This window comes from Punica granatum, chromosome 7 (genome assembly GCF_007655135.1).
Source record: "Punica granatum isolate Tunisia-2019 chromosome 7, ASM765513v2, whole genome shotgun sequence".
NCBI lineage: Eukaryota > Viridiplantae > Streptophyta > Magnoliopsida > Myrtales > Lythraceae > Punica > Punica granatum.
Window position 1 is genome coordinate 5,812,084 of NC_045133.1, and position 15,816 is coordinate 5,827,899.

The 15,816-nt window shown below is 37.5% G+C and overlaps 1 protein-coding gene and 1 long non-coding RNA gene across 2 annotated transcripts; both read left to right on the plus strand.

Moving 5' to 3' along the window:
* The first annotated feature begins 1,436 nt into the window (after positions 1-1,436).
* LOC116215553 lies at positions 1,437-5,799 on the plus strand. The gene is made up of 2 exons (XR_004158496.1): positions 1,437-3,420; positions 5,379-5,799. It is a non-coding gene; the product is annotated as an uncharacterized LOC116215553 (long non-coding RNA).
* A 7,486-nt stretch (positions 5,800-13,285) lies between these two features.
* LOC116213725 (probable disease resistance protein At1g61300) lies at positions 13,286-14,929 on the plus strand. The gene has a single exon (XM_031548765.1). The coding sequence runs from the start codon at positions 13,286-13,288 to the stop codon at positions 14,927-14,929; it is 1,644 nt and encodes a 547-aa protein (XP_031404625.1).
* Positions 14,930-15,816: the final 887 nt, after the last annotated feature.

Here is a 15,816-nt window from a genome sequence, read left to right on the forward strand (position 1 = left end):
ACCTTCTCTTCTGATTTTTTTTTTTATATATACTTCTAGCCTGCTCATGATTCTCAAAAATTTTATGACTCTATTTTTTTCAGGAAGTCAATGCTGGACTCTTTGATTATTTGATTATTATTAGCTTATTTAATGCATATGTAGGTTTCTTGAACAGAATTTTCTAATATTATTTTAGCCTTAACTAGGTCAAAAAAATTTCCTTCTTTTACTCTCTATGTTATGCTATGTAGGTACCAAACTAAATACTCAAACATTCACCATCCCAAACCACTTAAGATTTCTGACATGTCCTTTTCATACTTTCTAATAATGACATGAGCTTGCTTGTTTATTCTTTATTACTGAGGTGAGCCTAAAATTCTTCTTTCTACTAGGACCAACATTTGTGGGGTGATCTTTTCGCTGAAAAATTGCATGAAGAGAGAAAATAACCATGGTTCGGGAGAAGAAGAGAAACAATATCAATGTTGAAAAGGGATACATCATTAGCGTCCCAACATGAGCACCAATATACTTCACCAACCGCGCTGAAAAGGAATGCTCGACATTGCTGACTTCTTCCAGCCCGTTTAGCCAGCCAATCCTTTTGAGGTAAGAGTTGCGCTTGGAACAGTTTACTCACCAATTATATTGATTTTCAGTTAGCTCTATAATTACATTTTATGTTGTTTAATGTTTACATAGGATAGGAGGACAAAATCCAACACCATTCTAGACTGTCTTAGCTGGAAGGCCACTGAATCAGCTGTCAAGGTAATTAATCACGATGCTTCATATATCTTGGCATTTGCATTTTTTTACCTCTTGAAGTTTTTGAACTTAAATTCTTTTGCAGCAACATGATATTGCTAAATAATTGATTAGCAGGAAGAGACAATTAAACTAGAAGACACAAGATGGAAAGGACATGTGGACAACAATAGTGAGTCTCCATCATCAAGTCTTCCACAAAGCAGATGGAGCTGATCTCGTTCCTCATTTTTTTTCCCTTTTATGGTGAGAAAAAAAAAAGGCAATAGACTAAATAATGTTTAATTTTATTTGGATTGTGGATTGAAGATTCAGGGTGAAACAGGTCTAAATTTAAGGTTTAAACTATTGCTTTTTATCTCAGGAATTAATCTCATTTGGTGGAAGGTGAACAGATGTGATCCCTGTTGTGGGAAGGTTATAGTGTGTGATGTCTTTGAAGACAATTGACAAAATTCCAATTGTCATTTTAAATGTACATATAGATAGATATAGATGAGAGATTATTCTGTTGTACCAATTGCAATCTACAGTTAAGATCTATCAGTTTCATTTTGTGGTAATTCAGTGATACTACACTAGTTATGCGCGTGCAACACACGTGCCGATCCACTAACTTTATTAAAAGCTCAAAGAGGTGAAAAAGCTGCTTAGAGAGTTCAATGAAAGGATTTATGGTGATATGTGGTCTCAGATTGCAAATATCAGAAATAAATTAGAGGATGTGCAAGATACTGACAGGGCAGTCTTTTGAGGAACTCATTAAGCAAGAGCTGGAGCCGGTATCTCTATTGATAGAGGTCAGGAATGCTGAAGAAGCTATAATCAGACAGAAATCAAAAGTGCACAGTGGCTTAAAGAAGGAGATCAAAATTCTAGTTTCTTTTATAAGTCAGTGGAGGCTCGTAATGCTCGGAACTATATTCGAGTTCTATATGCTTCTGATGGCAGGAAATTGGAGCAAATCGGGGACATCGAAGAGGAAGCAGCAAACTTTCATAAAAGTTTACTGGGATAGGCAGAGCAGAATGTGAACAGCTCGCTGGAAGGTATTTTGTAGCTAATTAAACTGTCTTTTCCTTCCTCACAGGCTGGTTTGTTGGCTTCTGATATTACTTATGAAAGAATACAGATTGCATTATTTTCCATGAATGGGAATAAGGCTGCACCTGATGGTTTCTCAGCTTACTTTTTCAAATCATGTCGGAGTTTGGTTGAAAATTATTTTATTGCTGCTGTTAAGTACTTCTTCGAGTCAGGAAGAATGAGTAGGGAGGCAAATTCTACAATCATTGCTTTGGTTCCCAAGATGCCTCAGGCTGATCAGATGAGAGAAATTTCAGGCCAATTTCTTGTCGTAACACTATTTATAAATGTGCTTTGAAAGTTTTGGTTCATAGATAGAAACAAGTTCTGCCTGGTATATAAGCCCCGACCAATCAGCTTTTGTGAAGGGTAGGAAGATATCAGCTAATGTGCTGCTCGCTCATGAACTGGTTAAGAGTTATCATAGAGGCTCCATCTTCCCCTCAATGCCCTATAAAGGTGGATTTGGTGAAAGCATTTAACGCATTGCATTGGGATTTTATCTTCCATTCTATGCAAGCTATGGGGATTCCTATGAGATTCATGGAGTGGATGCGGGGATGTGTTACTTCAAATTATTTCTCTGTATCAATTAATGGTTCACCAGCGGGATATTTCTCTGGGGCTAGGGGAGTGGGGCAGGGAGACCCCTTGTCTCCTTACCTGTTTGTCATGGCTATGAAGGTTCTTATTCAGATGTTAAACAACTCAGCTGCAGATGGAGAGATGGGTTATCACTCAAGATGCAAGGCAATCAAGCTCACACGATTATGCTTTGCTGATTACCTTTTTATTTAAATTGATGGATGGATCTAAGGATCTGTTGATGCTGTGGTGAGAACTCTTGGAAGATTTTACTGGTGGTCAGTTTTGAAACTTATCACTGTAAAAACAGAAGCCTTCTGTGGTGGAATGTCTGAAGCTGCAATAGAGGATCTGCTGCTGTGAAATCCGGCAATTTCAACCCGAATATAACTAATTATATACGTTATGTGTATTTTATATGTATATATGTTTATATATTGCTGTTGGTTGACACCGCTGACTTATATAGGTATTGATATATATCTCCATTATATATACACACACATATGACTATGATGCGGGCGTCTTGAAACCGAAAGGAAAAAAAAAATGCTAATGGGCTGATATGCTAGTGTAGACTTGGAATTAGTAAGCCCACTAGGCCTCCAATATTCCCTTCAGCCCATAATTTCCACCGCCTTCCTCACCTCAGCATTTTCATTCAATTTTTGGTCCAGAAGCTTCCCTGTTCGGGGAAAAAAAAAATGAAAGAAACAGAGGATGAGACACAGGGAGACAGAGAGAGCAATAGACGGAGGAAAACGAGAGGCTGCTATTGACAACCTTCTCGAGCTTCGTCGAGGTCATCGGAGCTTCTGTTTTTCTAACTCTTGACTTCTAATTGATTTCCCAGCTTCTGGCCATTGCCGATTTGATGTTCCTCTTGCTTGTTCTTGTTGGTTTGTCTTCGCTATGATGTTGAGGAGCTCGCGAATGAGAGAGGCATCAAATGGGGAAAAGCTTTGCTGCATCGCATTAGGTTACATGATAGCTTAGGTATGTTGCCAATTCTTCTTGATTGAGCTGGTTTGCCCCGATAGGTTAGCATTTGGTGATGCTTGCTTTAGCTTTGGCAGCTTCTCATGAGTAGCATGAATTGAAGTCCTAGTTGATTTTGCTTCCTTGAGTTTATTTTTACTTGATTGAGTTCTTCCCCGTGAGAAGTTGGAAATAACGGGTGAACTGGGATTATGGAAAGGTAAGGATAGGAATATGTTAAAAAAAAAAATTGAAAAACAAAGCAGCAAAATTTCTATTCGATGCTTTCGTTTGTGATCATGTATGGAAACCCTTTTGCTTCCTTGGCGGTTCCAGTTACTAGGCTTAAATTTGAGCTAAGCAATCTTTGAAATTGATAATTTAAATGTTAAAAATTGTTTGGCTTCAAATTCCATCGATAATGATTCTTTTATGTTACATTTCAGTTTGTCTATATTCTTTATTTTTCAGATCAGCTTTTAATTGTCTATTTTAGGCAAAATTTATGTTGTGGGTTATCCTGTAATCGCGGTCTAGGCATTATTTTTTCAGTTAAAGGGATGGAGGTGTTTGAGGTGGAATAAGTCATGATTTTAGGCTCGGTTTTAAGGTAGGTTTGTCCAAATTAATTATTATTAGTTTGTATTCTTCAATTCCTTGCTCGAACGAGTTCTTTTGGTTTGTTTCGTAGGAAAAGTTTACTAAAACATTCTTTGAGTACCTCATGTAACATAAATATGTTCTTGAAAGATTGTGAGTTCCCCATGAAATTTAACCCTTAAGTGTTTGATTCAATTTTTATTTTGATGCATGTTTGGTGAGATATGAAAGTTCTTATATGTCGATGACTGTTAGCTTTTCTTGATTGAATTTTAAGTGGTGGTGAGTTCTTGTTCCTGACTTTATTCTGCTGGGTTTAAGTGGTTTAGTGTATTTAATTTACACAGCTGAGTTTCTTATCATTGGATTGTGCAAATTAGTAGATTTCACTTCTAGTGGATTAGTCAAGGTGATCTGAATGACTATGATGATTGGATCTTTATGGGATTGCAATTGGGTGCTTGTGTGCCGTAAATTATTCTTTGTGGTTGACCTTGGTTAATCTCGTTTCTTTGATTCACATATAAAGGTATGTGGTGTGTGCTAAGTTTTATCACTGATGACCGAGAAGATGAAATTAGGTGAAGGAATTGAGAGCAAAGGATTATAAAGGAAAGATAAATTTTGGCAGTGGAGATTGATGAATTTAAGTTGATATGCGTGGAAAGTAAGAATTGAAAGGAGCATGAAAACAATTGACTCATTTTGTTTTGATTGCTTTTTGAGGTTCTTTTCGATGTAAGGGCATGTTAGTCACGGATGGTGATATTTGAGAAGAAATTTGCTGCAGGTCTGGTATTGCTTGAAATTGGGGTTAAATTCCTTATTGAATGATGTTACCGGCTTTTACTGTTTTAGTATTTAAAACTTTGGGACAAGTGAGTTATGAATAATTTATTTTTGTTCAGGCTAAGTCTTGTTGTGAATGTATACTTTTAGAGGGAACGAATGGACTGTAAAAGGGCATGATTGTTGATATAATGATGTGATATTTATTTTTATAATTTGGTTTCTTGTTATATTAATTATTGATAGGGATTGAGAAGGTTGAGAGGCTTTGCATCCCGATAACTCGATTGGATGGAGTATATTTTTGGGAACTAGCGGTGACTACTCTATTCCTTCGTGAAATGATATATATAGATATACGGAGTGTTATTTAAGAAGAATATTGTGATAGATATGGGTTTAAAAAAAATTGGTTTTGCTATGCTGTGTGAAAGGATTTGAGAGATATTGCCCTCTTATGTTTCATTTTGACTTGAGATATGTGATGTTATTGTGCATGCTGATCATGTATGAGATATGCGATAATAATATGAAGTAATCTGTTGGGATTGTGCTTGCGTATACTGATATTGTTTGATCGTTTATAGCCATGGGACCGCTGATCCGGCGAGATACAAAAAGGGACGCCTAGACCGCTATCCGGCGAGATACAAAAATGGACGCCTAGATCGCTGATCCGGCGGGATATAAAATGGACGCCTAAACCGCTGATCTGGCGGGATACAAAAAATGGACGCCTAGACCGCTGATCCGGCGGGATACAAAAAAGGGACGCCCAGACCGCTGATCCGGCGGGATAGAAAATGGACGCCTAGACTCCTACTGTCGGAGGATAATGAGCACCCCCCGCTTATGAGATATGTTGATGGTCACAAGCAAATAAATTATTTGAGATGTACCGTCACAACTCTGTTGCGAGAAAATATAACCATATGGCTATATTGATTGATTGTGCTGTATATTATTGGTTTGATCTGATTGTTATAGATGTGCTGATTGTTGATGTTGTCTGAAGTTGTCATGTGGAAGCCGGGTTATTTGTTAGAACTAGATATAGTCGGGGTGTGAATGTTAAGTGGTGCTAAGTTAACGGCTAATTCTACTATTATAAGGTCATAAATATGATTAATTATTTAAGAATCAAGTTAGTAAGTATTCGTGAATAATGTAGACCATGTTATATTAGGGAATTAAATGACGGACTTGGGTATGCTAATATTATCTATATTCGATTAAGGAAATATATTTTTAGCTAGTAGTAGTTCATTTCACTGTAGAATTGTGTGCTCACTAAGATGCAGCTCACACTATGCATATATTTTTTTTCAAATGAGCTAGGAGCTAGACTAATCGCACAGGAGAACTTTTCAAACATCGGGGATCAGCTCGGAGGACTAGGTAGAAATCTTAGTTATTTGATAAGTATTCTTTTTTGTATAGAATGTATTTTAATATGTTACGACCTGAAATTTTTGTTTAGTTGGTTAGTGATGTGGTTGAGAAAAGCTACTCCCTTTTGATATATATATATATATTTGTATATATTAGATATTGCTGGATTGGTAATATGTTTTTGAGAGATATGGAAAGCAAGTTTTAGAGGAATAGTTTATGTGATAAGAGCTATTGATGAAATTTAAGGGAAATGTTTTGGTAATTTCGGGTCGTGACAGCTGCAGAGCTCTGATTTCGAAAAGCAGTCTTTACCAGCTAAGTATCTTGGTTTGCTTGAGAGAATGTGAGGTTTTGACAGAAAGGATTGTCAAGAGGAATGGCAAAGGCGTGCCAGAAGACCATAAGTATGAAATTTGCTTGGGGACAATTGATGCTATGGTTATTTTGTAACTGTAAGTTCTTTTGAAACATATTATCTATCCCATTTTCTCAGTTGTGTAAAGTTGAGATTTTATAACCTATTCACTGACCTCAGACATTTGATCATCTGAGAGGTCATATTCGAACTAAGGTAAAATAGTCTTTGAAATGTATATAAAGATCTGCACCAGTCATGAGTTGTGTCATTATCTAATAAGATTTTCACGGTTCCATACTTTTGAATTGGGATCCATCCCATAATTGGTACTTGTAGATCCCTCTACAAATTATCAAGATTCAAAAACTCTCAATTGTAATTTCATTTATGCTCAATCTCATTTTCTTTGATCTTTCTTTTTGTTTAAACCCTTAAAAATTTGGTAATTATTGATAAAGAATTGCGATGTTTGTAAATGTAGAAAATATGATCTGCAGAATGCTAGCGAGGACCTCACTATTGATTGGATCTAAAGCATTTGCAAGATGCACGTCAGGATTCACTGCTCTCTCGATGGTGTCTCAAACCTCAACTTATTAGAAATATGCATGTATAAGTATACGAATGCCATCTTATATTAATCAATGGCCCTATGCCCTTACAAACACCATAGAAATTTAGTTTCTTTTATGTTTAGCTCAGGCTCTTAATTTGTGGAAGTTCACCTTGTTATTTATGGTCAAAATTTTTGCACCCATTATATGAAGACGTCAAGGTTGCTCTTTGAAGGACTACCCCTTTCTGTTTTTTTTTTGGTAGCCAAGGACTATCTTTTAAAAAGATGTTTCGTGATTTAAACTCAGCTAATAATTTCAACGGAGAAGATGGAAGTCCAGCACCCAGCGCCAGGGAATGACATTAATTGTGTTTCTCCTAATTCGTATTTCTCTTGAAATTGCTTTCCCACAATTCATGGGGTCATTTGCAATGGATCATGTCTTTCATAGTCCCCGACTGGCCAAGTTGAGTTGGAAAGTAGCCACCATTGGACCAAAGGTGTGACTTAAGTTCTTCCATCCGCTCAGATGAACTGATGAGTAACTCAATTAACTACTCTCTGAATATTTTGAGTCGTTACTATCACTATATAAGAGCAAAACTTTTAGAAATATATTCTAAAGTTGACATGCTGCGTTTTTTTTTTTTTCCCCTTTCAATGATGCTTCAGGGAAGTGATGGACGGGTACGAGAAGCAATTTGTGAAGCTCGAGGAAAGGCTCGTGAAGATTCTGTCAGGGAGCCTTGGTCTGTGTGAAGATAACGTCCAGAATCCATTCGGGGGGAAAGGACATCACGGTATGGGTAAGGACCCCAAGTGCCCACAGCTCTACTTGACACTTGCCCTCTCCTCATGGACCCAGAAGTTATGACCCTTCTCCTCCCTGACGGTCATGCCCTCAGCCTCCATCTCCGGAAGGATGGGAACTGGATCACCGTGAAGCCTGTCCACCATGAGTTCACTGTCACCGTTGGCCATCAAATTCAGGTGATTTGATCATCTTGCTTCCCATCCCCATATTAGACATGTTTGGATAATAATTCTGCATGAATCAGAGCCAAGCAATAATGGTAAGATTATGATTTCATCCTTGTGCAATCTTCCTCATAAAGTAGACAAAATCCTCTGTTTTCTGAAATGTTCTGATCCCTATGCATCCTGTAAAAAATATTTCATTGGCTAATTTGCTTTCTCTTTCTTTTTTCTTCTTTTTTTTACTGAATGAATGTGGACTAGGATAACGTAAAAAAAAAAAAAGAAAAAAAAAAGAGAGAGATCTTATTTAATGCCAATATATCTCTACATAGTCTTAACCGAAGAATTGCATGATGTTTGGAGACTCAGTGAAAGTGTCGTGTGTCCTGTTTTTGTTTAGCTTAGTTTGTTTCAATTGCCACCAGTTTTGCCACAACAGATAAAGGGATTTGCGTGTTAATAAAAAAGGGGGAAAAAAATACAAGTGGGTACCTTCAGATCTTAACAAAAATTTACTGGAGTTCTTCTTTGAGGGAACGTTGGAGAGAGCTATACAACTATGTTGCAGAGCTGAATTTCTCATGATGATCAATCTTGTGCTCTGCGCTTCGCTCTCAGTTGTTCGTCAGTGAATTTCTTTACTACTAACAGACCTTCAAGGAGCTAACTTGGGAAAGCTTATTGAGAATTATTTATTCAGCCTTTTTTGATGATATGCCAATCTTAATGTGCTCTAAAGCTTTAGTACTGGTGCTACCATGAGAAGTCGGAAAGCATTAGGGGGTGGTTTGGTGCAACGGAAATTAAGTTTGCGATTACCCAGCAAAGATTCATGCCATTTTCTGCTGTGAAGTTGAAGCCCTTGTTCAAGATGTTGATAACTTCTACAGAGGAAGGTAAAGCTAATGTTAATAACTTATGATCCTCTTTCAAGCTTCTTAATTAATGTTATTAAATAAATGAACATAACCTATTGGGTTTTTATTATGTTTTGATAGAAGGTCTTTCATAGCGAACTTAACTGTTTCTCACTATTGTTGCTAAAGATGGTGTATTATATATATATATTTCAGCATTTGGCTCGTGGGGATCTAAGGATAAGTAGCTTAATTTTTCAGATTTTCCCACTCAATAGACAGTTGCATTTATGATAGGATAAATGAGACTTCCCCCACTTTATAAGAGTACTCACGAACGGTGCAAATAAGTTACATTTATTGGGAGCTACAATATCAAGCATATGCCATATGCCATTTTAGTTGCCTACCACATGTCCGATGGGAGTCTTAATGAACATTGGCCTAATGCTTTCTGTTTGTTGTCATTTGCTGTTGTGTTGGGTCTTAGATGCTCACCGCAAATCTAACTATGTTTCTTATATAGTGAGTGAATGGATTTAATGCATCATATTGAAACAATGAAATTGAAAGGATGATCAGACTAACCAACTGATTGCCAAAACAAGTTACACAGCAAAGAAAAATTGAAACGACACAAATAGGTGTAGGAGATGCATAAAGTAAGATATGCCATGAAACTAAAACGTACAATCCACGTGCAACATACATGGTTTCTTTACTAGTTAGTTCAAATATCTCAATCTATGGAATTAGGATAGCAAAATGGAAAACTAATTAGTTCAGAATTTTAGGCCCTGAAAACTACAAAATTGAACGGCAGCTAATAATTTAACATTGTTAATATGTAGATAATGGCCTGCGTCGAGGCAGTGAGGAGCCCCAAGTGATATCCACCCAAGTGCCAGATCCAATGCTTGAGGCACTGGTGTGAAACCGAGCACATGTGCGAACCAACGTAGAGAGAGGCAACCCCCGAAGATGAGCCCAGAGCAGCTACCAATAAAAACCAACATACCTATAATTAGGTAAACCGAACTATCAGATTCTGTGTTTACGGTATGTTGTTCAAAAATAAATTATTTAATAATAAGAAAATAAATGACGTACCACATCATCCACCACAAAGAAATATACAGCAACGGGACCCCGTAGGTCCTATTGCTTCCTCCACGCGTACGCGTCTAGGAATGCAAGTGCGAAGCTCTAAACGATGATAGCCATCATGGCATGAAGTAGAAGGCTGTCAAAACATGTTATCGGTCAATATTGGTATTTGAAAAGAGAAGTATAAAAAAATTTGCATGTTGTGACAAATTCAATTGCTATGAAAGAAATTTTATCACAAGAAAAGTATATTGTAATAAGAATGTTAAATTACACTAAATAAAATCTCATAATGCACATACTTAATATATATGCAAATACATATATATTTATATGTATACATATATTTTTAATATTGTGTGAGCGCCGAAAACCGAGTATTCCCATAATAACTAACATATATGTACATACATACTTAATCTGTATATTGCGATAAGAATGTTAAATTATACTAAATAAGATCTCATAATGCACATACTTAATATGTATGTATATACATATATATATTTATATGTATACACATATCTTCAATATTCTGCAAGCACCACAAATTAAGTATTCCCATAATAACTAACATATATGTAAATACATATTTTCATATATTGTGACACACAACAATTAGTTGCTTCTCTACAGTATTATTCTGGTCATGGCGCTGATCTTTGCTTTAATGATCACGAGTAAAGAGCCTGAGCTTTTTTTTTTGGGTAACAAGAGCCTGAGCTTTTTTTTTGGGTTACAAGAGCCTGAGCTATTTAAAAATGGATGTACTCAGAGAATCTTTGCATTTGAGAGGCAACATCGAGATGTACCAGCTGCAGGAGAAGTTGGCGATGGTTGTAATTCAGCAATGCATGAGCTGAAATCAAAGGCAAGTAAAAAAGATGCAAGGAAATCTTCCTTAACATTTGACAGAGCAAGTAGATTAGCAACTAAAAAAGAATATATATATATATATATATATATATATTGCGAGGAGAAGGAAAGAAACCGAAGCCGCAGAGGAGACGAAGATGAAAGTCTCAATATTTAAGGTCAAAATGAACTTCCTGCAGATCCTATTCCCGTTAGCTCAGGAGATGTAGTCAATCTTCTTTATTGTTGCCAACTGCAACTTTGCAAATGGCAATACTTAAAGCTGATGAACCTGTCACTGCTGAACTTTCCTCAATGGTTACCAAACAGTACATGCTGGAAGATCATGCTGGGCTTCAAGAAAGGCTGCATAATAATAGTAGTCCCTTAGCTGAAGATAAGGTCCTTAAGGGGGAGAGGAAAAGGAAAGTGGTGAAGAGAAAGTCCCTTGCAACTTCATTTAGGTCTGTTGTTGGCCACCATAGGACTAGTCTAGTTGGTGCCAATGTCAATAGAGACACATATTGTTGTAATGTTGGTCGAGACGAAGCCGAGTGAGTTGGAATCGCAGCAATGTCTTGAGCCAGTCTTCCAGCTAAGTAAAAATACAGAGGATTCCGCAAGAAAATAAGTCCACATGTCGACTATGGTGGAGGGACAAAAGTTACTGAATGAATCTCAGTTGCTAGAGGGCAAAATGATGCTGCTGAAGTTCCTGTCATTCAAATTGTTGGTCCAGTCAGGAGTTCAGAGTTGAAAGATGAAGACATCGCTGAGAATAGTAAAGGACCTACTCAAGCTAAAGAAAGCACAAGAAGGACTCATTAAACAGCCCCAATGATGGGGCCTCTCCTGAAATGGGCAATCAAAAGAACTTGGCAATGGACATTTGGGGACTGGCCCAAGTTGCTCGCCTGGTTAGTTCTTTCTTCTGCCCTTTATTCTTGCGACCTATATTTAACACTCTAAATAATTTACGATGATGATATTTTGTTGGGTTATTATATGCATATAATTTATATATTTTATTGCATAATTAACGATAGAAAATTTTCTCAATACATAAGTGATGACGTGGAATAGTGATAAAGTTTCATTTTGTTATTTTTTATGATGTGACTGCGTAAGAATTTGACTCATGCTTTATTTTAATATATATATATATATATATAGATAGATTATGGACAGGAGTATCATCGTCTCTGATCTTTCGCTGTCTTCTTTCACTATTGTTTTGTTGCTAGCAATATTTGATTTTCTTTACTGGCCAAGAACCGACAAATGATAAATACATCTTGTAGGCTCTCATATATATCTGTTCATGAGTAATAAAACATGAGAAGTGTAAAACTGAGAACTTCCTCCTCCTCAAAACAATTATACTTATTTTAAATCATATAAATATTTCAATCAATCCCCATATTTTATATGGCACTTAATTCAACTGCGGAATCAGAACAGAGCTGGGAAGAATAAGAAGATGGGGAGGTGATAAGAATTATGATTGCATAGAATAGACGCCGAGTCTTCTCGTCTTCTGTCATCCATCTCTTCTCCTTTCATCTCCAACGACCGCCACCTTTATTTGTCGGTGACCGGAGGAGAGGGTGGGAATGGAGGAGAATAGCTATTTTTGCTCCTCCTCCAATAATCTGAGTGAGGGGATAAAGCAAGGAATCTGATTCCCAGAGCATAGAATTAAGCTGCCTGATACCTTACTTTCACCGAAAAAAGGAGCCAATACCTTACTTATGATTTTAATTATAAAGAAAAAGGATGGAAGAAGGAAGTTGATACCTTGCTTATATCTAGAAAAAAAAAAAAAAAAAAGAGAGAGAGAAAAAGTAAAGGGGAAGCTAATGCGTACATTTACTTATACCAGCTCCCCCCACTCCATTAATTATTTGATTTAATTTCCATTGATTGTCATCCTTCATTCATTCCCTTCTTTATGTCCTCTACTTGATTCAACTCATACGCACTCCCTAGCCCTCCGCCTTCAGCATAATTAAACTCGGCAGGTAATCTAGACATTGCAAGTTTGATTTTCATTGTACCATTAACTGTATCCTCCCATTAAACTTTTTATTGTTTTTCAGTGAATTAAACTTTTTATTTTCCTTTTACTAAGATCCATAGGCCTTTCTCATAATATTTAAAAAAATGAGAAAAAAAAAATATACTCTCGGATATCAGCTCCCTCTGTTAGTTATTGCTCTCGTTGTCCTCTGCTTCTTTCTTCCTCCACTTCAGTTCAGCTCACACTCTCCAGTCCCTACCCTATCTGCTTTCTCCATTAATTATTTCTTCTGCCATATTTCTACTTTCTGATCTCATTGTGGTCGAAACCATTAACTGCCGCTTAAACTGGAATAGAAGAGAAAGGAAATGGATCCTTCAGCTCTTGTTGCTGAAGCTTTTAAGCTCACAGTAGTTCCTGCATGCCGTCAACTTGAGTATATGCTCCGGTACAAGATCCATGTTAATGAGCTCAAAGACGGTGTTGACAAGCTAGTGCATGCTAGAAAAAGGGTTCAGCATGCCATTAATGAGGCTATTCTCAAAGGGGAGAGGATCGAAGGTGATGTTCAACGGTGGCTCAGCGAGACTGATGTGCTGACCAAACGTGCCAGGAAGGTGATTGTGGATGTCGAGAGCAAAAAGAGCTGCTTGCACTTCATCCCGAATCCCGTTGCCCGCCATCAACTAGGCAGGAAGGCAAGGAAAGACGCTGACAACATTCGAGATCACTGTAGGAGTGGGGAGAAGTTCAACAAGATCTCCTACCATGACGCACAAACCACAGAAGCTGCAGCAACCCTGCCTTCATCCTCTTCGGGGACGACTGCCCAGCCCCCTATTCCCCTCGACTCCAGGGCTTCGATCCTGAGCAAGATCATGGAAGCTCTGGAGGATAATAATGTCAGGAGGATCGGTGTCCACGGAATGGGTGGTGTTGGCAAGTCCACCCTTTTGGATGAGGTCGAAAGGAAGGCCAAGGAGTCGAACAGGTTTGATGAAGTCATAAGGAAGCTCATATCAAAAAACCCAAACGTTGACGTAATCGGAGCGGATATCTCGTACATATTGGGCATGCTTGACAAGAAAGATGATGGGAAAGGTTCTGCAGAACAAGATGGGACGGGTTCTGGAAAGAAGAAGGCCTTCATTATCCTTGATGATCTATGGGAGGACCTTAACTTGAAGCTGATCGGGATTGAAGATAGCTACAAGAACGTGGAAATAAAGATGCTACTCACCTCCCGAAATTGTGATCTGCTGGCTAACAAAATAGGTTGCCGACCAAACCTCCATCTTACTCACTTGAGTCCGGAGGAAACAGCAAAGTTGTTTGCTGCGATAGCAGGTAGGGACCCTCAAACGGATACTCTGGCAGCTAACTTAGTTGAGAAGTGTAAAGGCTTGCCTGTCTTAATCGTGCCGCTCGCTACGATGTTGAAGAACAAGGCTTTCTTTACTTGGGAAGAAGCAGTCGAGCACATTAAGAAATTAGAAGCTGGTTACTCGACCCTGGAGTTGAGTTACCAGTCTTTAGAAGAAGAGAAGTACAAGGAGTTGTTCCTACTTTGCGGTCTCATGGGAAACCAGAACATCCCAGTACGCAACCTCCTCAAGTACAGTATAGGCTTAGGCTCATTTGGTGGCACCAATATCGTGGAAAGAGCTGGGAGAGAAATGGTTGAATCAATTCGGAAGCTTCAAGCCTCGTCACTTCTGCTCCAAGGTGATGACAACGATCATGTCAAAATCCACGACGTGGTTCGTGAATTTTCAACGAAAATCGCAAACAAAGATGGCCGTTATTTGGTGTTCAGCGATGACAAAGATTTGCAAGTTTGTCCAGTTGAAAGCCTGGAGAAAATAACAACAATCTCCCTGCCTCATGTTGCCATTCAAACTCTTCCTCAACACATGTGGAGCTATCCAAACCTAACCACCTTTATTTCACATGCGGGAGATTACGCTAATGACCAAGGTATGTTCTCTGACTCCCCGTTTGGAATCGAGTAATATGTTGAATTTAATTCAATTCAGTTTAATTCAATTATAAATGAATTATGTTGTTTGGAATATCAATTAATTTACTTGAAATGAACTAAATGATCTTGTTTGAACATATTAGAATTGAAATAAATTATTTTGATAAACTTACTCCTTCCAATTGAATTGAATTCAATTGAATTCCCAATGCTAATCTTGTACTTTTTTTTATTTTTGAAGTTTGTTCTAGTATCATATTGACTCTAGACAACAGTATTCATCTAAATTCTTGTCAATTGCATTTTATTTTTGTATTTTCATAGATTCCAACAAACTCAAACAAAGAAATTTTATGTTCACAGGTTCAATACAATTTTTCTTTTTTTTTTTCCCGGTCAAATGGTTTTTTTTTTCCGGTTACATATACAAAATCTTTTTTAACTTATAAAGAAAGCAAATCCATCTAATGCTTCAGCTTGCAGTTTCCAAAGCAAACTGGTGTTCGATTTTGAAATTTGGGGGATCAGAGCCGTTGGATCATCCGCAGCTCCTATGGCTCCATGGGATTGGAAAAATGGGCCTTTTTAGAGGTTGGGCCCAAATAGGCTTCTAATTGGGCCTTTTACATGCCCATGTTGTAGAAAGCCCGGCCCAGGTTTATCATGATCGGACGGAAGCAGAGCAGATTGAATTGAACAAAGCATTAAGTACCAATTTATACCCCCAAACAATGATTTTTGCCCCCTCTGTAGCTACAACGTTTGTATTTGTTTAAAAGAAGGCCACTATATTCTGTAAATTATTTTCACAATGCCTCTTCCATTTTTATTTAATATTATTTAATATGACGAAGAAGAAAATGGGGAGGGAGATGTTTACCCAATTTTATGACGCTACATTCTACAATGGGGATATCC

Bases quoted from the DNA above. Each gene is read 5' to 3' on its own strand.
- LOC116213725 (XM_031548765.1), top strand. From the start codon at position 13,286: ATGGATCCTTCAGCTCTTGTTGCTGAAGCTTTTAAGCTCACAGTAGTT.